This window comes from Vigna radiata, unplaced genomic scaffold (genome assembly GCF_000741045.1).
Source record: "Vigna radiata var. radiata cultivar VC1973A unplaced genomic scaffold, Vradiata_ver6 scaffold_179, whole genome shotgun sequence".
NCBI lineage: Eukaryota > Viridiplantae > Streptophyta > Magnoliopsida > Fabales > Fabaceae > Vigna > Vigna radiata.
The window spans coordinates 411,198-435,529 of NW_014542553.1; the positions used below are offsets into that span (position 1 = coordinate 411,198).

Here is a 24,332-nt window from a genome sequence, read left to right on the forward strand (position 1 = left end):
ATATATATATATATATATATATATATATATATATATATATATATATATATATATATATAATATTGTACAGAAGAGGGTATAGTTGATAAAATTGCAGAAGATAAAGTAGGAGTTCTTTGTTCTCTGTCAGGATATTGAATCAGATATATCACACAAAACGCTTTTGCAGTATTCTGCTTTTACCATCTGTCTATGTTATGTTTCATAATACTCTTTTTCTATGTTGTCCTGAATGTCTCTTTTTATTTCATATCTGTATCCACTGATAAGAAGAATAATATCCAAGTCAAGGAACAGTTTTCAGTAACTGATAATTAAGAAAAAAAACAAAAAAGTCTCTAAATATTGTCATCAAAGAGTTGCATGCAATCTAACTCCTCAGTGAAAAAAGCTATTTGCATTGTCAGCAATCATCTTGAAGCAACCATGGATGGATAGATGGTTGCTTGCACAATACATGACATAATCTGCAACACTCTTTCTGTTGCTTCACCACAATAAACTGAAGAGTTTAGAATTATGAATATGATTTAGTGGTTGACAATGAATTACGCTAAATTAGTGTCACTAATTGATGGATAATGAATTATACTAATTACTTTTGTCCATATCCATACAATTGTTATCTACTAATCCAATCATCTTCGACCAGCATAGAGAAGTAAAGTTAATATATCCTACATTAATTAGTTTAATTATGTCAGGAATATATTCTTATATGCAATTGTAGCCTGTGGTGGAGATTAGTCCAGTTATGGGGGTCTTCCCTAGAGGGATCCTTAACTCATTTATTTGTTGAAATTTTGATTTTCTACATGTTCGTAGAAATTAAATCTTCTGTTTCAATGATTATTAAGCTAATGGCGTTAATCATTTCAAAAAGTTGGTGTTAAGAGATTCAATTAAATTTTTGGCAAAGTTGCAGACATTACATCGTAACATCCCATAGGGCAAAGTCTTCCAATTTAACTACCCACCACTCTCCCAGCTAGTCTTAGGACGAAGTCTCCTACCTTTTGTTAAGTCACCACACACAAACATATCTTATGATTCCAAACATGCACATATTAACATATCATTACATTCATACTAAATAATATTTGTTCCATAATTTAGATTCATATAAAATACAAACATAAAGACAAGAATAAAACTCCCTTCTTTCCCTTCAAAATTATCTCTTCTTTTCCTTCAAAACTCTCCTTTAAAACTTTCTCCTTAAACCATTCTCTCGTATATTTATAAACATAATATTTTTATATTTTATTCTCATTTATTATTAGCAAACAATAATATATAACCATATATAAAAATATCTCATGTAACAATATTTCATTGTATCTTTATTTGTAACAATATAATAATATACAAGAAAATATCAAATAATATTTTTTTCTAACTAAATAATTATTCAACAAATCTTATTTTTTAGAAAATCTTTTAAAATAAAATAAATCCTTTTAATTATAACTAAGCCTTTTTTTATCTTTTACTTAAAATATTAAATCACACACACACACACACACACACACACACACACACACACACACACACACACACACACACACNCACACACACACACACACACACACACACACACACACACACACACACACACACATATATATATATATATATATTAATTATTAAAATTTTTAGCATCTTACGAATTGCTTGTGGTATTAATTTCTAGATATGGGTTTTGGCTTTAAACATGTGCACCAAATTGGAATATAGCGCACATTAGTGGACATATTGAGCACAGCTTTTATCTTTATCTATATATTGTGAAAGGCTTTTATTTGTATGCAACTATAGATAAAGAAAACGCTTAATATCTGAAATTAACTATTAATTTTAAGTTATTATTGTATGCAGCTTTTTTCTCTATGTATGGTTTTGTGCTTCATTCTCGATATGCATAACTAACTAGCAATTAAACATTGACTTAATGTGGACACCCCAGGTTTTATGTTGGTAACTGATTGTGCATAAAGAAGTCTTAAGCAACGATAATGTAAGAAAATATTAATCTACTGTATGATTATTTGGTCAATTATAGATTAAATGATCAGTAGTCATTGAGATACAATCAAACTATCATTAGGATTGTTTGGTCTGGTCTAGGAGTTGGACCGATAGTCAATGATCAATACGATTAACTTTAATCTTTAACAATTTAAAGTTAAAGTGTAATTATTAATCATTGGACTGTACTATTAACATGTGAAGGTCTAGATGTTGAACTAACTTTAACATAAAAATATTTTCTGTAAATACCCTTCAAATGGTTATGATGAATGATTATGAGAGAGTTTGAAATTGAAGACATTTTCTGGATCCTTAATCAACTTTTTAGATGTTGGACGGTTGATCTTCACTCTATATCACAAATCAATTCTTAAAATATGTGTGTTTCATTTCAAGGACATATATCTAACAAGCTAGTCATAAATTGCAAAATGAATGTAGTCACTAACCAATAGGGTTTCATTTTCTTTCTATCTATTTTTTATTGGTTTTTCCAAATTTAATTTGCAAACTGAGAAGTATAGTTGAATTTTGTCAAAAAAATAAATCAAATTAGATTATAAATAAAAAAAATAAAAAAGTTAAACAATATATATAAAAAACTATAAATCTATAATTTTAAGTTTTTAGATTAAGAATAATGCTGAAAATTTTACATTGATTGAAGTTAAGATTAATTTATGTCTTTTATGTAGAATTAGTTGATCGAAGTCAGCTACGCAGCATTCCACGTCTTTGCTCCAATTTTAAGGTTCTTATTTGTCTAAAATGGTCATTGGGTACCTATCAAAACTATTCTGATGCTAAAACTAATTCAAGTCTTATTACTCAACGAATAAATATTGTATTAAATGTGTGAATTAACTAATTTATCTGGATCAATATTTATAGTTTTTATAATGAATCTTTATTTAAGGTTAACTTAATCACGGTCCAAACTTGCTTAATTTTGGTTGTTCTTGTTTAATATCAATTGCTATGTTCGATTTCATTTTGTCTAAGTATAATCTAAGATTAGTCTTATGCTTAAACAGAAGTTAGTGTAACGAGAAATGTTTGACTAATCCATAGGTGTACATCACTAAGATCATTAATAGGTGGGTTCATATTATATAAATTACAATATATAAATAAATAAATCTTATTTTACAAACTAATTTATTAAGATTATGTTAACAAAATTTATTGTTTGTTAAATTAAATTTAATATTTTATTCATTATCATATGACCCGTTCAAGTCTAATACCATATTCACTACAAATTACGTTAATTTGTAATATAAAAAATTATCAGGATATTTAAGCTGTGAATAACTTGATCAAAATCTGTGGTATAACTAAAACTTATGAACTTAGGTGTGATATTTGCTGAAAAATGTTCTTAGAAACTTAGATTGACAAGGTTTTCTATATGATCCATAGAAATGAACTTAAAGGACAACATGTCACTTTCGGAAGTTCATATGAACTTTTTTAGATGCTTGCTCAGATTTTCAGTTGCATTACTTGCACATGTTTTCTGTTTATCTTATTCTCACTTTTTCGCTTTAAAATTTCTGACAAGAGGGAGACGGTACATGTTTGTTTTCATTTTCACACATGTGAGCCTCCATATTTATCTTAGTTTTCTTTTAACATTACTTTAATGAATTTGAAATAGGTTGCTTTTTACTACAAGCAAACGTATCTTCAGGCCTTTCATATTTTGGGCTCAGAAGTATGGACCTTACATTAGTGAAAAACGCTGATTAATGTCGGTTATTTTGGATTTTTAACATCTACAAATGAACCGATGTCATTTCCGGTGACATCAATGCGACGTCGAAAAAATAGTATAACCGACGTCTATCGTGACGTCAGTCACTGACAGGTCCGACGTCACTAAACGTCGGTGTAGGGGAAAAATGGACGTCTTAGCAATACCCGACGTCGAAGAGGCACTAAAGATTTCGAAAATTACACTGACTGACGTCTAAGAGGTACTATAGACGTCGGTGTATACATTAACCGACATCTAACACAGTGATTGTGTTTTAGTGCAGTTTTGTTCCCGTCTTTGGATAGCCTAGTAGCACAATCTCCTTTTGCTAGTTTCCCCCCAAAAAAAACTTGTGTCTCTTGAATTTCTTATGGATCTTTTCAACCCAAAACCGAACCTGGGTTCTTGCTTAGTTCCATTTTCATCTGCAAGAAGAAAACATCACGGTGAAACGATAACTAGGCAACGACCCAAGGTCGTTTTTGGGTTGAAATGATCAAAAGAAATTCACTAGACGCCGCTTTTTTCTGGGAGGCAGCTAGCAGAGGGAGAATGTGTTACTATGTTACCCCAAGAAAGGAACAAAACTGCACTAAAACACAACCACTGTATTAGACGTCGGTTAATGTATACACCGACGTCTATAGTACCTCTTAAACGGTAAGCATAAAAAAAAACCACGCACCTGGGATGCCGCAAGAGAGAAAAAGAAGAAGAGGCAGACGATAAAGAAATCAGAAACAACCACGGAATGCCGCAAGAGAGAAAAAGAAGATGTGCCGCAAGCGAGAAAAGGAAAAGACCGCAAGAGAAAATGGAGAAGAGGAAGACAATATCAGAAACTGAATGCCGCAAAGAGTTTGCGGTTGTATTTAAAATGAAATTGGGCGTCGGTTGCTCCAGACACCGACGTCTATATTCACATAGACGTCGGTTATCTCACTAATATGACGTCCAAGTTAACATTTCAACTGACCTTTTAAATACCATTAGACGTCGGTGTCTAGGGGAGCCGACGTTCAGAAAGCTGAAACAATTGACGTTTGATTTCCTGTCAGGGATGTTGACAACAGTTGTGATGGGGTGCTGATGTCTATAATGATGAACTTAATTACTTACAGGCACATAGACGTCAGTGCCCCTTCTACCCGACGTCTATGACCCTCGAGTTTGGTGAACCTAATTAATTACAGGCACATAGACATCGCTTCCACTGAACCCCGACGTCTAAATTGAAGATTTTTTGTCTTCCCGCCTTCCATTCAGGCCATAGATGTCGCCTTTTGACTGCGCGACGTCTAAGCACCTCAGAATTAGGTGAAGAGCATTAATTGCAGCCCTATAGACGTCGGACTCTCGTGAACACCGACGTCAATGGACTGTCTTCTCACCTACCCGAGACCATTAGACGTTGGTTTGCGTCAATGTGGACGTCTACAATGTAAAAGACGTTGCCTTAACCTAAAACTGACGTCTAGGTTACCAAGCTATTTACGATAATACCACCGTCCACTCATATACGTCGGGGTTACCAACAAACTGACATCTATTGGGTGATGTTAAACAACGTTTTTGCACTAGTATTGAATACTGTTACTTTATTATTCGAAATTGTTTTCACATTTCCCCCACAAGATCCTTCGATTTCTAAGCATGCACGTATTCCTTTAGTGCCACTCTTCCACTACAGATTGGTCCTTTTCTCCATGCTTAGCCAAACGTTAAACACTAGAAAATAATAATGATATCAACACGTATATCAAAGTATGAAGTCTTTGTCTCGCACTATCTTATTTACAACTTCAATTTTCCTTGTTCATGATGATAAACCTGATCCCAAAAACACTTGCAGTTTTCACAAATCGTTGGCCACATATTACGTTCCCAAGTCTTGACTAACGATTTTCCTTGTTTAGATGTGCATGAACAAGACAGAGACCTGAACTTGTAGGAAATGTAAAAGCATTAGAGAGAGAATAAAACGACAATAAGACATTCTTCTTATTAGTACTACAATTTGGTTAATAGTGCTATCAGACATGTCTGTTTTCAAAGGTGTATGAAAAATGTTCTTACCTTATCGGAAGCTTTGCAATAAGATGATAATCCATTTGAACTAACCCAATATGTCTATATCAAGTGTTTTTAGGTGCATTTGCGCCAACACATTGTGAGAAGGAAAAATTATATATCTAGAAGCTACTAACTCAATGCTTAATGGACTTAATCTATTTGATATATTTTATGACCCGGTAGTTGAAGTGTTAATTTTTAGTTAACATGTTAATTGAATCGAATAATAAGAGACCATCCTATTGTCAAAAGATTTCATTTCAAGATTTTCAAAAAGCAATGTCATCACTTTTGGGATATATCTTCACATTAATCATAAAATTATTAATTCATAAATTCATATTAATAACTTCTGACAAATAAACTTACATAGAAATTAAACTAATTAACCAAACTTTGATTAGTTTTTGTTTACTACATAAACTAGACTAGAAGTGCATAAATAAGTTTATCTATGTTATTCAAGTTGACTGTATATATTTTTTTAGAAAGTGATTCAACTCAATTTAAAAAAAAATGAAAAATACATAATTTTATTCAACCAAGCATTAGTTAGTAGAATTGACTGACAAGATAGTTTACTTAGTTTAAGAATAATAATAATAATAACATATATACTATGGTTTGTAACATTAATTTCATATAATCAAATGGAAAGCAAGGCATCAACGAGAATTAGAAATTTTTTTATGGCTTGACTCATCTCACCATGCAAATTAAGTGAGTCAAACTAAGACTAAGAATTAATAACATAAATTAAAAAAAAAAAAAAACGAGTTAAGATGTTTCTTTTAGCTTATTCAACGTGAATTCACAATTCCAATTCAACTTACTGTGAAAATTCGATTAACTTTTTTGGGTCGGGTTAATCCATGGAGCGGAGCACTTTCAATACGAAAGGCAACAAATTACGTGTCCAAAAAGAAGAGCAGCCAAAAAAGAGATCAAAACACGTGTACGGCAAGAACGCCGTTCCCACGCATAAGAGTCTGAACAAGGTACGGTACTGGAGGAGATAGCGCCACGTGTCCAAAAAATCTGGATTTTGCTTTCAACCTACGCTCACGGAGGTGGTGCCACGTAGCATGGAGAAACCCAAAACTCCAAAGGAAAAGACGACGTAACGGTGATACTATGTTTGTGTCGAGGGCATGTGTCACTACCTGATTGGTTTGTACTTGACAGAGTGACAGATTCGTGTCTCCTGGGAACTGATTTGATTGGACGGGAAATGTTTTTATTTTTTAAAGAAAAATGGGAACTTTGAATATTGATAATGAAATGAATGGGAATTTAATTTTTTGTCAAAAGGAAATATTCGAAGTGAAGAATGAAAGATGGGCACGTTGTGTTGTGACTGTAGATGACACTGACTCAACCTAACCCTATCGTTCTCAATTCTCAGCTCAACTTCATGGCTTCGGCTCTCTTTCTTCTTCAACTCACTCTCTATTAATATAAAATACTCCATATTAATTCTCATGTTTTCATTTTATATTAAAAAAATTGTTTTCAATTTAATATTCTTTAAATAAGTCTAACATAACAACTCCAAGAATGTCTTGTTCAACCATGATACATTATTTTTTTATCGATTAGCCTTGTGTTTTCAATCTCCTTTTATTTGTTATTTCAGATTGAAAGTTACGTTTTTTTTAATTAATGTATATCATAATTTAACAACTTGCTGAACTGATCCAAGCCTAGTTCTTATATAGTATCCATAAAATTGTGTTCGATGTTAAATAACATACACGATTTGAGAAATAATACTCCATTAATGTTCCATACATTTCAAGGCAAGATTCGTAGCCACTTTCACATTTGAATGTATTTTAAATTGCATATTGATCTATTTAAAACTAATTTTCTCAGAATTTAAAACAAACGACCGTGAATTTTTTAGTATAAGACATTAACATAAATTTATTGGTGTTTTCATATGGAATAGGAGTAGACAAAATTGAGTAAAAGCGTGAGTAAGAATCACTCGTAAGTTTAATGTTTAAAATATTTAACTTGGATGTGATGTTATATTTACTTGTTTGATTAATTCATGAGTATAGATAGTTTTTGGTGGAATGTTCAACACTTTTATTTTTAATAAATGATATATACATGGTAATTAGGTTAACTGCTCCCTGATATTGGTGAAGACAACTTGTTTTACATCATTTTTTTTTATATATGTTAATCTAATATAACATTACAAGAATAAACATAGAATACTTTTTACTAAATAGTTTAATATTTCCAATAATGCTTAATATAACATTAAAATAATAAACATAGGTTTTAATAAATTTTTCCTATGTTTGTTCATATTATTTATTGAGCTGTGTTAACTAATGAATTTTCACTTGGGTGATATATCAACACGAGGACGCCATCATAATATTTTTATCACTAAAACTTTACATTTTTGCTTTGATCCTCAACAAATGTTTTTCTCATTATGCTCTTGATCACATTATTATTATTTTTATTTCTGAATTGATTGTTTATTTATTATTCAAATTCTTTAACGGATGAATTATCTTTTAAGGGATCATGAGTGAATATAACACATGTACTTTTTTGTAAAAGCAATTTAGAATATATATATATATATATATATATATATATATATATATATATATATATATTCAATGTGATGCAAAGAGGACTATTTCCTTCCCCAAACGTTTTCGCAACTTATTTCTTATAATTTTTCCAATTTTATAGTATATTGGGTAGGTCTAATACGGACCTTGAAGCTTTTCCAGATAAGGTTATAATCCTAACATGTAATGAGATATTAGGTACCAAAGATTGAGTATTTCAATCCTAATACCTAGTACAACGTCCCTTAACTTAAAATGGATGATTGTGTTTGAGTCAGATAATTGGGTTAGTGAATTTCTCCGATGATAGGTAGAGAAGTGTGACCCATCAAGTTGAACTACTGGTCAATTAGGTCAAAATACTATAAATATAACATTAATGATAATTTACTTTCATTTTTTTCATCGATTGAGATTTGACTTCAAGAATTCTCACTAGATTATTGACTTAAGCATCAGAAAGTATTTTTTGCAGAACCTTCTTGTCATCGATAGTGTTTAGAATGTTGAAGGACGAATACTATATACTAGAAGCTTGACATCGAAAAGTGAAAAAATGGTTTGTGAAAGAAAGATCTTTGAGAGATATCTTTAATATAGAGGGAACAAATTTCATTGTTTAAAGTAAAAACATAGAGTTAAATCCAAAGAGAGTATATAGCAGTTTTTTTAAGGAAACATTAATAGAGTATAAACATACCGTTGTTTTTCTTTTACTAAGGTTTGAATCCGTTTTTTCTTTCAACATTTCTTATTTGACGGAGAAACTCGTACACAATGAAAAATATAGGAAAATATTTCATATGGGTCTATTTTTATCTTCTTCTGGTTTCAGTGTTGAATATGAAATACTTACAAAAATGATGTAAATCTTAAATGAAAGAAAACAACATTCATTATTTGACATTGATTAATTTTTGTTTAAAAAATAATTTTAAAGTGTACGTATTCTTTTAGTTCTATTCAGTTATAGCTTTATCGTTTAATAAATAATCCGTCACTTAAAATATGTAAATAAATTATAGAAACCAAAATAGAAATAAAAAAATAAGTAGGGTCAAAAGTAAGAAAAGAAATTATTAAGGCCAAAAACAAAATGTAAGAGTTTATTAAGAAAAAAAAAATCATATGTGAACTAATAAAAGATCATTTAACAGACAACTCATAATTTATTATGTGGAGGTCAAGGGTACAAAAGAAAACTGAAATAAACAATTTACGAATGTCTAAAGAGGAAAAAACAAATATTACGAATCATTTTAACAATTATTTAATTCATATTTTTTTATTAAAAACGTTTAATATATCTAAAATATGAAATATTTAATGTTTATTAGTTCGAGTTTTAAATTTTGAATATTAATAAACACCAGCTAGTATATTTAAAGAAAGTATTTTTATGATCAATTTATCTGTGTTTAAATAAAAGCGTTATTACGATGAATAAAGAGAATATTTATATCTAAACAATCTGTAATCCCAATTTCTAATTAGCCTTAATTTTTTTTTCTATGTATCCAACCAGTCCCAAACAAAAGTAGTTTGTCACAGTAGACTAAAAAAACATAAAGATTCTTACATGCAAACACTGTTTGCTGATGAAAAGAAAAGAACAAAAAAACATTTGAGCATTAACTTTAATGTCTTAACCACGCAATGATCTTTTATGTGACAGTTCTAATTTCTTACTCATATTTGGTGCATGTTTGGACACACATTTTTAACTCACGTGTCTGGAAATTTTTATGTCAAATGTTAATAAAAAGACGCAAAAGATACACTCGAAAGTAGCCTTTCCAAAATTTTTCCACAACACGTTTTTATTCCTATCATATTGCTTCCTAAGTTCAACTACAATTTTTTTGCCACCAAAACGTAATCTTTTGTTGCTTTTATCAAACATAATCTTTTAAGTGCAAAGAGATTCAACAGACATAAATCTCCATACTGATAAGATATTATTCGTTTTGAACTAAGTTTTTTGATACTACTTTAAAAGTTTATATGGATATATTTAATATGTATATAAACTCGTATCTATTTCTTAATGTGTGATTTGTATCTAAGAGTCTCATAGAACAAGTATTTTTTAGTGCTTTTAAATATTTTGAAGATCCATGACCAATTTCATCAAAGAGCTTAATCTTAAATTCCATTCCAAACCTAATATTCTTGAGTTTATTTTGGTGTTTTTGAATCAAGTGCACAAAAAGATAAAAACTCACACATGAATCATGCTAACAACAGATGCTTCTCTTCAGTAATAATAAAAAAGTCTTCAAAAAATCTTGACTAAATATGTAGGCGCAGAAGATTTCTTAAAGAAATACTAATATTCTAAGATAAAGTAAAGAAAAACTGTATCAATATAATAGTACTGGTTTGATCAATAAGGTAGCGCAGCAACTATTAAACTAGAATAAATAAAATTTTAATGTAGAACGTGATTCATGAAACCGACACAACTCTAGGACAAAACGTTGAAGTTAAAATAATGATGACAGTGATAACGACCACACGAATATCAAATACTGTATTCTTACTCACATAAATCATTAAAATTGTGATTAAATAAACCAGAAATGATGAATCTGATGACAGAATATGATATATGAATATAGAAGTTATAATTGAAGCACTGAGCAAAAGCAAGCCACAGAAGCCAAGCCAGCAAAGAAGGCTCGGAACCAAAAGTAGTGCACAAAGTTTATCTCAAAAGCTAGAGATAAAAAAAAAAAAAAAAATAGATATAAGAATAAACGTCACTGACATAGAAAAATAGGTAATATTCACAAGGTACAGGTGGAAGAACATCCTGTGTTAAGGTGTCAACAGGACCAATGAGTTTTGGATATAAAGGCAGCAATTGGGGACTTCACTCTGACCACCATGATAGGAACTCCAATAAGCAAAAGCCAATTGATACTTGCATATCAAAAAACAAACACATTCTCAAAAAAATCCTCTATCACCTGACTCACCTATCTTCAACTCAAGGCCCTTTAGCCTCAGCTAGCAGCAAGTGTGAGAGTGTTACACAACATGGAATATACTTATTCAGAGGGTGCAGAGGCAGAAACTTACACCAGTAGCAGCACCACCCCATCAAGTGGCATGAGATCAAAGAAGAAAAGCAACAACACAAGAAGGTTCAGTGATGATCAAATCAAATCACTGGAAACCATGTTTGAGACAGAGTCAAGGTTAGAGCCTAGAAAGAAGTTGCAGCTGGCAAGAGACCTTGGATTGCAGCCAAGACAGGTTGCTATATGGTTTCAGAACAAGAGAGCTAGGTGGAAGTCAAAGCAACTTGAGAGAGACTATGGTATACTACAATCCAATTACAACAGTTTAGCCTCACGTTTTGAAGCTCTCAAGAAGGAAAAACAAACATTACTAATTCAGGTACTTTATTCAATACAAATTAACATATTCTTTACAAAGGAGTAGGGTAAACACTCAAGACTAGTCTGAGTGTTTTTAGTATTGTTCTTCAATTAGAATTGAAGTTTTAACTTGGTTAATTGGGTTAAGGATATGAAGATTCTTGAAATGAATGAAAAATGAAAGTACAGTTCTGAGTTTTGTCCAAGATATGTATCAATTTCTGTAAAGTAATTATTTTTGTATCTGTTGTCATCAGTTGCAGAAGCTGAATCATCTAATGCAGAAGCCATTGGAGGCAGGTCAGAGTCGGACACAAGTTGAAGCAGCAAACAGCATGGACAGTGAATCAGAAAATGGAGGCACCATGAAATGTGAGCTCGAGGAAAAGCCAAGCCCATCAATAGAAAGATCAGAACATGCACACGGTGTTCTGTCTGATGATGATGCTAGCATAAAGGTGGAACACTTTGGGCTAGAAGATGAACATGGTCTCTTGAACTTTGCTGAGCATGCTGATGACTCCTTGACTTCACCGGAAGATTGGAGTGCTTTTGAATCCAATGCTCTCTTAGGCCAAACGTCCAGTGATTACCAATGGTGGGACTTCTGGTCCTGAATGAAACAGAACAACCAAAATTTTGTGAAGGAATATGTATGCATACATATTAATGCTTCATGTTTGGTTCCATATTCTGCATGCAAATCTTCACATCAACCCAGATGCAGCTAGTTATAGCTTCTACATTTTTTAGCAAAATTGGCCTATTTCTTTCTCTCTCTTTTGAACAAGTTTCCAAATACAAACCAAATTAATAAACAAGGAAACATCATGAAACGCGACCTAAGACAAAAAGCAGAATAAAACAGGTTTCTTATATCAATTCCATTCCATAAACTTCTTTGGAAGACCAACTTGTTCGAACATTTTAAAAAGGAATAATCTTAATTATTAATGAGTGATTCACTGAGGTACATTGCTGCAACTATGCAATTTATGAAACTGTTATGTATCGTTCTTTGAGGGCAATTTGGAACATGAAATTTCACACTGGATGCTATCCAATTTCAAGGGCCAAGAGGTGCCCCACTCCACATTATTTTGGTGTGGACACTCTATTAAATTAAAATTTGAATTGATGAAAACCAGCTACCACAAGCAGGGTGTTCATTGCTTATGAAAATTGATGGCCAAATTGCAGCCAAAGGGCTATTCCAGAATTTGAATAATATTCAAAAGAAGACCAGACTATTCCATTATATGCAAATATAAATTTCATTCGACATGTTCTTCAATGCTGATCACTTCAGATTCTCACTGTTACTGTAAGCAGGAGCTGAAATCCTGGAACCATGTCAAAGAATAAAACAACAAATTGATGAGAACCAAGACAAGTAAAAATACTCAAATAAATATGTTATTTTTAAAATAATTATATTACTCAAGTAACAATTTTCTATGAAACTTTTTCTTTTCTTTACTCATCTCCACATGTCGAATGCTTTATCGTGTAATATTCTCCATTTTTTTCTTACTTTTCTCCTTATTAAACACTATTTTTGCAGAAAAAATTGTACAAAAGAAAATTTTCTAGAGAAAAGTATGAAGTAAAAGTCAAAACTAGAGTGCTAGAAAATTAGTTGGAATTCAGAAAAGTTAAAAATGTACTACATTTTCTTTTTCTGTTTTTTTCTTGATTTCCTTTAATAAAAGGGGACAAGATAATGACCACCATCAAATGTTTTCTAAGTTATACAATGCTTCTGCTTTTCTAAATATCTTGTTTGGTGCAAACCGAAATCCTTTAGCCCTAAAACCAAGCATGCCCTTTATGGTAATTATCCTGGGAGAAAACAAAAAGAAGAGTAATTCTAACGTGTACCTTTAAGATAGTGTGCATGCACCTCTCACCACTTAATTTAAATTAAGTAAATAAATATTATATTAAAAAGTTTTAAGTGTCTAAGTATATTATAATTTTAAAATAAATATTTAAATTAAATTATTGCATTAGAAATTAAAATAAAAAACACTGCTTACAATATACTACTTTTTTAAAAAATTGTACAAAATAATAAATATATTAATTAATTAAATTACACGTCTAAAATTTATATATTTAATTTTTTTTATCATGTCAACACTAAACAAACTTGAGTTTGTACCAAAGATTAAAAAAAAATCATAAAAATAATAATTACGATAATTAAAACTAAATTTGATTAAACTTACAAAAAAAAAATTAGATATTATTTATTTTTCTCAAATCTAATAGTTATAGGATACTATCTTTGGCTAGATTCATGCACACAAAGGTACATACAAAAGCTCTGGTAAAAGAGTACAATTATATAGATTCGATGTAGTGAAGAATAATTAATTTCTTGAAACTATTAGTTTTTTTTTTTAATGTATGAATCAAATCTTATAAAAATATTTATATTCAATGTTCGACCATTTTTCAAACTTAAGGAAAAGTGTATAGTTGTGGGATAAAAAAAGGAAAAAAGGAAACACGGTAAAAACGGAGAATTTTTACTTCGGAGTGGTGTCGTTTTGATCATCATGGCCAAGTAGGTATTGTACTGATTCTTTCAGTGTCGTTTCTAGTTAAGTCAGATTTTAGGTAATCATTTCCAATCCATTTCAATATTAAAAAAAGATTTTAACAACTTTTTTATTAATTTTTTACAATAAAACATATAATATTGTTTTATTAGTTTATTCGAATTTTTTTTTTTTAAATATTTGAAATAGATTAATTAAAAACTATTACGAATTAATCATCAAAAAGTTTTCGGTAATTTGTTTATCGCTAACACTTAGTCCTCGATTTCGATAATTATTGAAGGACTAAGCTTTCGATAATTACTGAAAGTCGATAATTATTGAAGAAAGCCTTCAGTAATTACCGAGAGACAAAGTCTTCGATAATTACCGAAGGACAATAGTCTTCGGAAAAACACCGTCAGTATTTCATGCTTTTCTTGTAAGTCGAAGTTAAATTAAATTTACAGTTTAGTCTTTAAAATAATTGAAAATGAACTTGGCAAATGAAGATTGATTTTTTTTATTGCAAGTCTCCTTCGAATTTTAAGAGAAATATACCTGTGATATATATATATATATATATATATATATATATATATATATATATATATATATATGCATAAATAAATAAAAATGATAGTCTCGATGATAAACAAAAGACATCATGTGAAACATGTAGGAATAAAAACATCACTGCTATTTATCAGCAACACAAAATTCATGAATAGCAACAAACTTTTCAAAAATAAAGGTTAATAATATTTTTATATATAGAACAAAAAGGTTTGATGAAAAACACCATTTGTGCAGGATTTTATGAGTTTCGTACTCATCAACATTTTCTGTAAAGAAAATGAGTTTGCAGAAGTGATTGTGAGTAATCTAGATAAACGATCACATTCATAATATAACAATATTCTTTACTTTTAGATGTCATCATGTCATGGATATGAGAAAATGAAGTTCTTATTTATTTATTTGTTCCTTTACTATGAAAAGCAGAATAGAATGATATGCTATCATCAAAATGACAAAAATCTTGCATATTTCTTTTGTTAATGTCAACATCGAAGAGAATAATCCTTCTCTCTCTGTCACATGGTTGACTGATGGTTTTAAATGTTCCATAACACGTGGACATCTACACTGTATTAGCTCCCTACAAAGCAGAGAGAATAATATATAAATGTTGACATGAACTTATATTTTGATGCCTCTTGTTTCTCACATAAAACAACTGGTGTATTGAAGCAATGCATGATTTTTCAGTTCCTGATATAGTTTATGTATCCTGCAAAGATCCTTGAGAGTTTCTTCATTAGGGTTAAATAATAATCACATAATGTCTTTTTCTTTTCTTCTTGAGTTATCTGGTATGATATCAGTTAGAAAATGCTGATAACTGCTGGAAAGTTATTCTGTCATCTTCTTATATATGCAGCACTTGTATTGTAGAGAATGTTCATATTCCATGACATAGTTATCTACTATATGTCTCAACATTTTTAGCTAGCACAGAAATGCATAAGGTTACATCTATTGGTAATTTTGATATTCAAATACCAGAATAGCATTTTTCTCCACTTAGAATTTGCAGGTCCACAAATGCACATAAGCAAATAATGTTTGCTTTCTTTATTTCTGGTATTTAACAGTTCAAGTAACTAAAGATTTGCAAATTTTAGTAAACAAAAAATTGATGTTTTACTTCACTGCAACCACTGCGTGAAAGATTGAAGAAAGCTGGTAACAGTGTTGGTCAAAAAGTCATCGAAAACAAAAGTGTGGTTTTTTTGTTATTTTTTTTATGAATATACTTATAGAAGAAAATGAGCAAGTATTGCTCATAAATTAAAATCAGATCGTACATAAATTAAAAATAAGTTTTAAAAGAAATTATAGAATTTTAATTTGTAAAAAAACTAATTTTTTTATTTGATTTTAATAAATACTTTATATAAGACTTTATTGATACCCTTAATTTCTATCTTTGCGTGGTTTAACCTCTTCCATACATGTTCATTTCCTTGTCAACTTCAAAAGGATGGGAATCCTTAAGTGTGACAATAAATAGACTAATTTGTTAATGTTTCCCACTTTTTTGTTGTTGCAATAAATATGTTCCACAATAATTATGTTCCACTTTTTTATCTCTCTTTCATAACATGATGTTTTAATGTTGTCATTATTTTCTTTTATAGACTAATAGATGTTGTTCACCAAGACTAATAATATCTTTTACTTCTTCTTAATCAGTTTTTTTTTTTTTTTTTTTTTTATTTATAAACTAGTCAGTTAATAATATGTTGAGTTTTCAGTTATTTCTAAACAAAAGAAATTAAAGTCCAAATATAAATATTAAATTGTATTAAAATTAGATCTTTAAAATGCAAGTGAAATATATTATTAATGATATTTGTAATTATCATTATAAAAAATTCAAAATACTTTTTTTTTAAATTGTCTTCATCTCTCATTTTAACTTTATATACATGCATACAATAATTTACCTCAATAATATTACATACATATTTTGTTATTTCATTTTAATGTTTGTGAGACTTTTTCTAAAAGATATCACTTTAATGATTTTAATGTTATTTCCAGCTTCAAAGAAGCCCATATACAATTATTTACACAATAAAACAAAGGGCTTTTCTTCCTTGCACCTCCCTTTTTTCTTTCTGTACCTCTTTCGAAAAATATTTCTCTTCGAAAATTTCTGTAATACTTAATTCGAAATATATTTTGAATTACATATTTCAAAAATATTACAGAAAATAACTTTCAAAAGATTCTTCTAAACCCTCCTCACATCTTGCCATAAACCCTTACCGCATCTTCTTCGAAACGGCGACGTCTTGCCTCAAACCTTATTGCGTTTCCTTCGAAATCTCTTAGTTTCATTCTCTCCAAACCTGGTCGAACCATCTCCAAACTCGCCATCGCTTGCCCTCAGCGTATGATTGTGTGCACCTCGTGGCCTTGCCTTCCTCACTGTCCGTTCCTAGCCGCCGTTTCCCGCCGCAAATTGAGCTGTTTGGTATGTTAACATGCCTTTCCATTTCCCTGGCTTCGCGTCTATGATTTCTCATTTTCTATTTTGCCAGTCCAGTTTTAATTTGTGTCACTGTGTATAAGATGTTCCTTTGGGTCTGTATGAAGATTTTTATATTTCATTTCATGGAACGAGTACTTTGTGTCCATATTTTCTCTTTTTGTAATGGTTCTGTTTTTCACTACTCCATTTTCTAGATTTCATTTAATCCAAGTTAGCCATAATAGATTATTAGGGTACATAAATGATGTTAATCAAGGTCCATCCAGTTAAAAATTCTATTTAAACTTTCTAACAAGATTGTCGATGAGGAGATTTATGTAAAATAACATCAGTTATCTAGTAGTAAAAGTCATACCTAAAGAAATCGATGGCCCGTGTTCGCGAAAGATAATGACGGAGACAACTGAAGAAAGTAGCATCTTGTTAGAAGATTATCCATATTCTGTTTGGTTCCAGGAACTTCGCGAGAAATTTATTTATAATTTTCTAGATTCCATTCATAACTTCTTTTTGTTTATAAGAATAAAATTCTCAAAATACTTTTATTGCAGAACTCATACCAGATGAAAAATAAAGTTTATTTCACCACTTTAATTAAAAGAAAAGAGTTGATTTATTTTTATTTTTAGAATCACATTTAGAATTTTAGTTTATTACTATGGATGAGTTGTGTCGCATTTATGTTTATGGGTTATATAATAATTTCTGATTAAATTTTCATCAATACACGTATAGAAGATGTTGTTTCTGCCACACCATCACCGATAATTTAGAGGGTGTTTGAAATGGTCATTTATATTTTATTTGTATGAGTATTTTTAATTTTATTTTAATAAATCCGTTATCAAGTTTTGATATTAGATTTTAGTTCTGGTCTTTGATACAAACTCGTATAACATAGTCACAATCAATAATAAAAATAATTATTTTAATATGCGCTTTTCATTTCCAGTTTATATTTCAAGTTGTTTTCAGATTTCTTGTTTGATTAGAATGGTAGTTAATTCAGTTTTGATAGGTTTTTCAGTTCTTCATTGCATTTTCATTCCAGCACTGCATTAGCATATCAGATTTCATTTAAATCAGTTTTGCATTTCAATCTCAAGATGCCTAGTTTCAATTTTCTGTTCTATATGCTTTTCACTGTTTCTGCACTGGTTTACATTTTGGTTTTGCTCTTTGGTTTGAGCTTGTTTTAGTTTTATTTTCTAGTTTCAGATTTAGTAGTTACATTGTTTCTTTGAATCATTTTCCTTGCAGTAGCTGCTGTAGTTGAGTCCTTATGAAATAAAACCGTCGATGTAGTTTAGTTTTATGATTTATTTATTCGTTACATTTGTGTGTTTAATTGTCATTGGATTTATTATGAGAAGTGAGTACTATTCTCTTGGATTATTCTTGCTTTGATTTTGGTTGTCTTGCGTCAAGATTATGCTGTCTTCTTCTGTCTAAAGTAGCAGGTTAATGTTATTTTGGTTGTGAAATGCATTTAAATTGACTTTTGAATTATAAGTGAACCAAGTACGTTTCGTTCACTGTTTAACATATTGTACTTTTTATATGGGCTAAATTCATTTGTAAGTGCTTCCAGGTTGTCTTGTTTAGCTTGGAACGGTGGATGTAAACACCACAGTTTAACTTCTATATTCTAGATTAGTTTCATCATGGTATTTTATCTTCCCAGCCACCAACAGAATGGACAAACTAGTGGTGGAGTGAGGCAGGCTGTGGCCTCAATTCTACGAACTAGAGATCTGATTATTTAAATCTAACACCAGCTAATTTAATTGTTTTTGAGAAAATTGGCCTTTTTTAATTGTTAATTGCTTATTGAAGCTATAATTTTAATTCATGTAATATACTATATTCAATTATCAATTGCTTAATGAAACTATGATTTTTTTATGTATTACATTAAAGGTGATGGAGAAGAAGTGGACTAAATTTCCAAGGTTTATTACGAAGTATATAAATGGTCTTGATTCATTTCTAGGTTTTGCTTACACTAGAGGAAGACCTCAAGGACGTGAGATTTTATGTCCATGCGTTAAATGTAAAAATTATATTTGCGCAAGACTACGCGTGGTCTACTATCATTTAATTGTCTCTGGATTTCTAAAAGGGTACGATCTCTGGGTTTACCATGGAGAAGAAACACCTTTGCCTACTAGTAAAGATGAAGACATGATACATAATGAAGATTCACATGATGATATTAATGCCTTATTGTATGACATATTTAGAAATGTGGTAAAAGCAAAAGAAGGCGTAGAGAGTCCTAAAGATAAAGCTAGAAAGTTCTACCAATTGATTAATGATCCAAATTAAGAACTCTACCCCGGATGGTTCTCCACCTTATCTTTCATCATTTGGCTTATATTTATTATAGTGTCTTCATGGTTGGAACGATTCTTCATTCACTGTGCAAAGTGTTGTCTAAAGTTTAGGCCACACTTTATTAACTTCAGACCACACGCTTTAGTTGCTGCCTAAAGGGGAAAATGGTGTAGTGAGAGTGATAGGGCGTTGCATTAAATTCATGCACACATCAATTTTGAATTTGTTTTTAAGAGTTTGGGGCACCTTAAGTCTTCAATTGCTATCTTCTTGTTTCTTATATGTTTTTATCTGCAGATGTGAAGAGAATATCAAGCTCATGGTGTTACTTGTTAGTAGTCTTTGGTGAAGTTATGCTTTGAAACATTAGCACACGGATATTAGATATTAGAAGCCAGTGGTGACTGGCAATTGGATTTTTTTAAAATCATAAACTGTATGCTTGTCCTTTTTTTTTTTTTTTCTAGAGCAGAAGTACTTGGGAAATGTTACTTTCATAAAGTGCATTGGTGATTATGCTATAAATCCTTCTATAGAACCGTACCCCTGATCACCCAAAAAAGGGGCAGGGACATCCATAGAATATCTGATACTTGAACTAATTCAGGTGTACATTACGATGAAGATTAGAACCTTGGGCACTTGGATTTTATTGATTTAATTATGACTACCTTAGGTATAGGTATATGTGTTGTGTTATGAAGCTATGACCATTGTAGTTGTCTTGACTCTTGATTTTTATTGCACCTCAAGCCTTTGCTTAAATGATGTATTCTGTCAAATCTTAGCAAAAGTAGCATTATTGTGTACTCGTATAAAATTGATCTTCAAAATTTTCTGCATACAAAATTAAGGAATAAATCATGACAGCAATAATAATTAAATTGAATATAGAAAATATTTTTCCTATTAAATTAGGCATTTGTATTTCTCTTGCTTCATTTTCTGTCTGATGGTTCTGCATACATCCAGGATGAAGATGTCATTGGTTCGACCTCTCTTGACAAGGAGAGGATTCAGCACAAGCTCTGAGAACCTTGTTGCTTCTGTGCTCCTTGAGAGACTGCCAGTGGTCATTCCGAAAATTGATCCTGTAGTTTACGCATTTCAAGAATTCTCGTAAGTTTGTCTCTGCTTTCGCTGACTTTAATATTATGCTCTGCTTGAATAAAAAGTATATCTAGGAAAGATAAAATGAATTGGGTAATTTGAGCTTCATTGAGTCTTGGGTTTGTATTCATAGAAGAACTTGAAAGGATTAATCTGAAAGGAAGAAGATTATTGTTCCATTGATTGATTTGAAACAGTACATTAACCTCTATATATAGAGAACTCTAATTCTAAAGTAATAATTACAAAGAGATATCTAGAATCTTCTAACAACTTCTAGTAATGCATTTAATATCAAACTAACAACAGAAGATATTAATTCATTTTTTCAAGGAAAGATATGTGCTTCGGCTGGAGGACTGTAGAGTAGGAAGGGATGTCATGTCAACCCGAATTGTTGAACTTAGACTCTCCTCTTTTTTTGAAGATGGGGATTTATAAACTAGGTGGAGGATGATGTTTTGATAAATTCTAGTGATGAATATCCTATTTTCCACCTCCTCGAATTTTCAAAAGAGAAAATATGGGAAAAGAAAAATTTGTATTCTAGGGAATTTTTTTAGTTGTCATTTGGTTAATCAACATGAACCTGTTTTAGCAGTGACTATTATACTAACTATATCTTCTTTTTTTTGTGTGTTAAACTGTTAGGTTTCCGTGGTGGCAACAATATCAACGCAGATATCCTGATGAATTTCTAGACAAATCTGAAGCAAGGTACTCAAGGGTATGTCTATAGTTTCAATATTAAGATTTATCACAGCTGGCAATACAGATAGTTTCTTCTTTTCATACGTTCGCATGAAAATTATGTTACTTCCAGGGGAAAAGGGGATTATCAGATTGACTATGTGCCAGCACCACGATTCACTGAAGCTGACAAAAACAATGATAAAAGGTACGCACCGATATGAGTAAACTGACCATGTGAGAATTTGCAGTAAGAAAATGTTTTACCTTTTAAAGGTTTAATTTGTACTTTTATCCTTATATTAAAGATAAGTATTCAATTGTTTTCCAATATTTTTTTTCTGAATTAAGTCCTAATTTTGGTTACAATGACCATTCCGTTAAATTAACCTTAACATTGTTTGGTAAGTGCCACATGTCATGTCTCAATTTTTTTATTTACTTTTATTTATTTTTTTTAATTTTTTTGTTATTTTTTCTGTTTTATTTTTTCATACCTTCCTCTTCCTCGCCCACACCACCCCTCCATCTCCTTCCTCCAGCACCAATCTCAACACCGCAACCTCCACACCACCATTAAAATGCCCAAAACCACCACCAAACTCAATACTGTGCAACCCCTTCTACTCCAGAGGATGGTGCAAGTTATCATTAATAATAATGAATAGTTAATATAAAATTTAAATTGAAAACAAAGGCTCATGGGGAATTAGGGATGTGGTGCTCGCCACTGAAGTTGTCGTTGTATCAAATTGGTTCCAATTTAAAACATGGTCACATTCAATTCCAGAAAGACAGACGGTAGCTACTACCGTACCCATCCACTAACTGCAATTCCAAAAAACCCAATTCAAATTTCTAAGGTTTAACTCTTTACTCTTTGCACTCGACATTTTGTTTTGTTTTTTGCAGTTTATCTTCTCTCCCTTCTTTGTACCTTCTCCCTTCAGAGAGAAAAGAAGCATTTTTGGGAGTCACAAAAATGGAGTCGTGTGGGGGGGGAGGAAGAGGAGGAATGAGATGGGGGAGTGGTGTGGGGGAGGAAAAAAAAAACAAAAAGAATTAAAAAAGAAACTAAAAAAAGAAAAATTTGAGACACTTACATGTGACATTTACCAAATGGTGTTAACCCTAATTTATCGGAAGAACCAGCATCGTGTGATTTTAAACAACGTTGAGACTCAAACGAGAAAAAAAATATTGAGAAACAATTGAATATTTGTCTTCAATACCAGGACCACAGTACTAATTAAATCTTTTTTTGAATTTCTCGATACACGTGATTTCTCCTATGGAATATTGGTTCTTTCTTGATCTCATCTTCTTTGGTATTGGACCAATGTCTATTTTCTGTAGCATGTTGTTTAGTTACGGATAATAATTAGCAAGGGTTATTTTAGAATTTAAATTTCATTTTTATTCGCATGCCTGCTTGAGTGGCGGCGAGTGAAGGATTTTTTCTTTGACAAATTGTTGAATATATAATGTAGAACAAACTTGCCATTTTTATATTTATCTCGTACTCGGCAGTCTTTATGAAAGTCATCATAGGAATGTATACAGCTCTTATTAGTTCAAACTGAAAATACACTTATACTAGGGCAAGGACCAATCCTCATTCTGTAACCTAGGTAACATAGTCAAAACTAAATAGAATTTGAATGTTGAGAAGACAGAGAGACACTTATCCATACTTATTCCTTTTATTTCTCTTTATTTTAAAGAAATGAATTTGCTTTCAGACATGTTGTTGCATGACTGTTTATTCTTTTACTTGTTACTACTTATCTACTTAGGTCATTACAAAGAGCACTTGATAGAAGACTCTACCTTTTCGTCTACGGTAATGCACATGGGGCTTCTAGTGGAAAGCCTCTGGTATTTTCCTGAAAAAGTTTACGAATCTGAGGACACCATGCGTGAGGTGAACGTTGGTATATATGGCTTTCCTTTTCTTTTTCTGTAAATTTTCCCTGTTAATTTTTTTAATGTTGTAGTGTGCAGAATCTGCATTGGAGTCAATCATAGGAGATCTTTCGAGTACATATTTTGTTGGAAACGCTCCAATGGGCCATATTGTTGTTCAGCCTACAGAAGACCAGTCTGGATCCACATCTTATATGGTAAGTGATGTGTCCTTAAAGTTTATGGTAGTTTGTTGCTCTTTCAAGGTTATTCACAACCATTATGTAAATTTTGTTAAACAATTGCAAATTATCACAGAATGGTTGTGAATAACCTTGAAAGAACATCAAACTACCGTAAATTTTCAGGGTACATCACTTATGGAAAATGTTTTTAAATAAGTTTGATTCCTTATGTATTTTCTTTTTGTTTTACAATTAGGATGCTTATTTGGTGAATGCTTATTACAGTATGCAAACTTTTTAAATTGTCATCTAATTACAACTTGTTATATATGATAAGTTTATTAAACTCATCAAATTTTCATCTAATATCAACTTGGTATATGTAATAAGTTTATTAAGTTTTTTAAATTATAAATAAATAGTATAAAAACTTTTACACTCATGCATCCTGTTGATTGGGTGGGTGTTTTCAGGTAGTGTCTTCTTACGCCTTCATATTTTTCTTTATTTTGTTCTTTCGAACTATGTAATTCAAAAATCATATTTTTTTATTTTCGAATGATTTTTTTTTTATAAAATGGTTTTCCAATTACACAATTCCTTCGAATTATGAAATGTATTTTTTTTAAATGACTTACAAACA

At 30.9% G+C, this 24,332-nt stretch overlaps 1 protein-coding gene and 1 pseudogene across 1 annotated transcript; both read left to right on the plus strand.

The window, feature by feature from the left end:
* Positions 1 to 11,331: 11,331 nt before the first annotated feature.
* LOC106780340 (homeobox-leucine zipper protein ATHB-12) lies at positions 11,332 to 12,595 on the plus strand. The gene is made up of 2 exons (XM_014668616.2): positions 11,332 to 11,871; positions 12,110 to 12,595. The coding sequence occupies exons 1-2, from the start codon at positions 11,509 to 11,511 to the stop codon at positions 12,467 to 12,469; spliced, it is 723 nt and encodes a 240-aa protein (XP_014524102.1). The 5' UTR covers positions 11,332 to 11,508; the 3' UTR covers positions 12,470 to 12,595.
* A 4,585-nt stretch (positions 12,596 to 17,180) lies between these two features.
* On the plus strand, positions 17,181 to 24,033 carry LOC106780348 (annotated as a pseudogene).
* Positions 24,034 to 24,332: the final 299 nt, after the last annotated feature.

Excerpts from the sequence above, each read along its gene's own strand:
- LOC106780340 (XM_014668616.2), top strand. The coding sequence starts at position 11,509 with ATGGAATATACTTATTCAGAGGGTGCAGAGGCAGAAACTTACACCAGT. Across the intron at positions 11,872-12,109 it reads AACAAACATTACTAATTCAG|TTGCAGAAGCTGAATCATCT; the intron begins GTACTTTATTCA and ends TGTTGTCATCAG.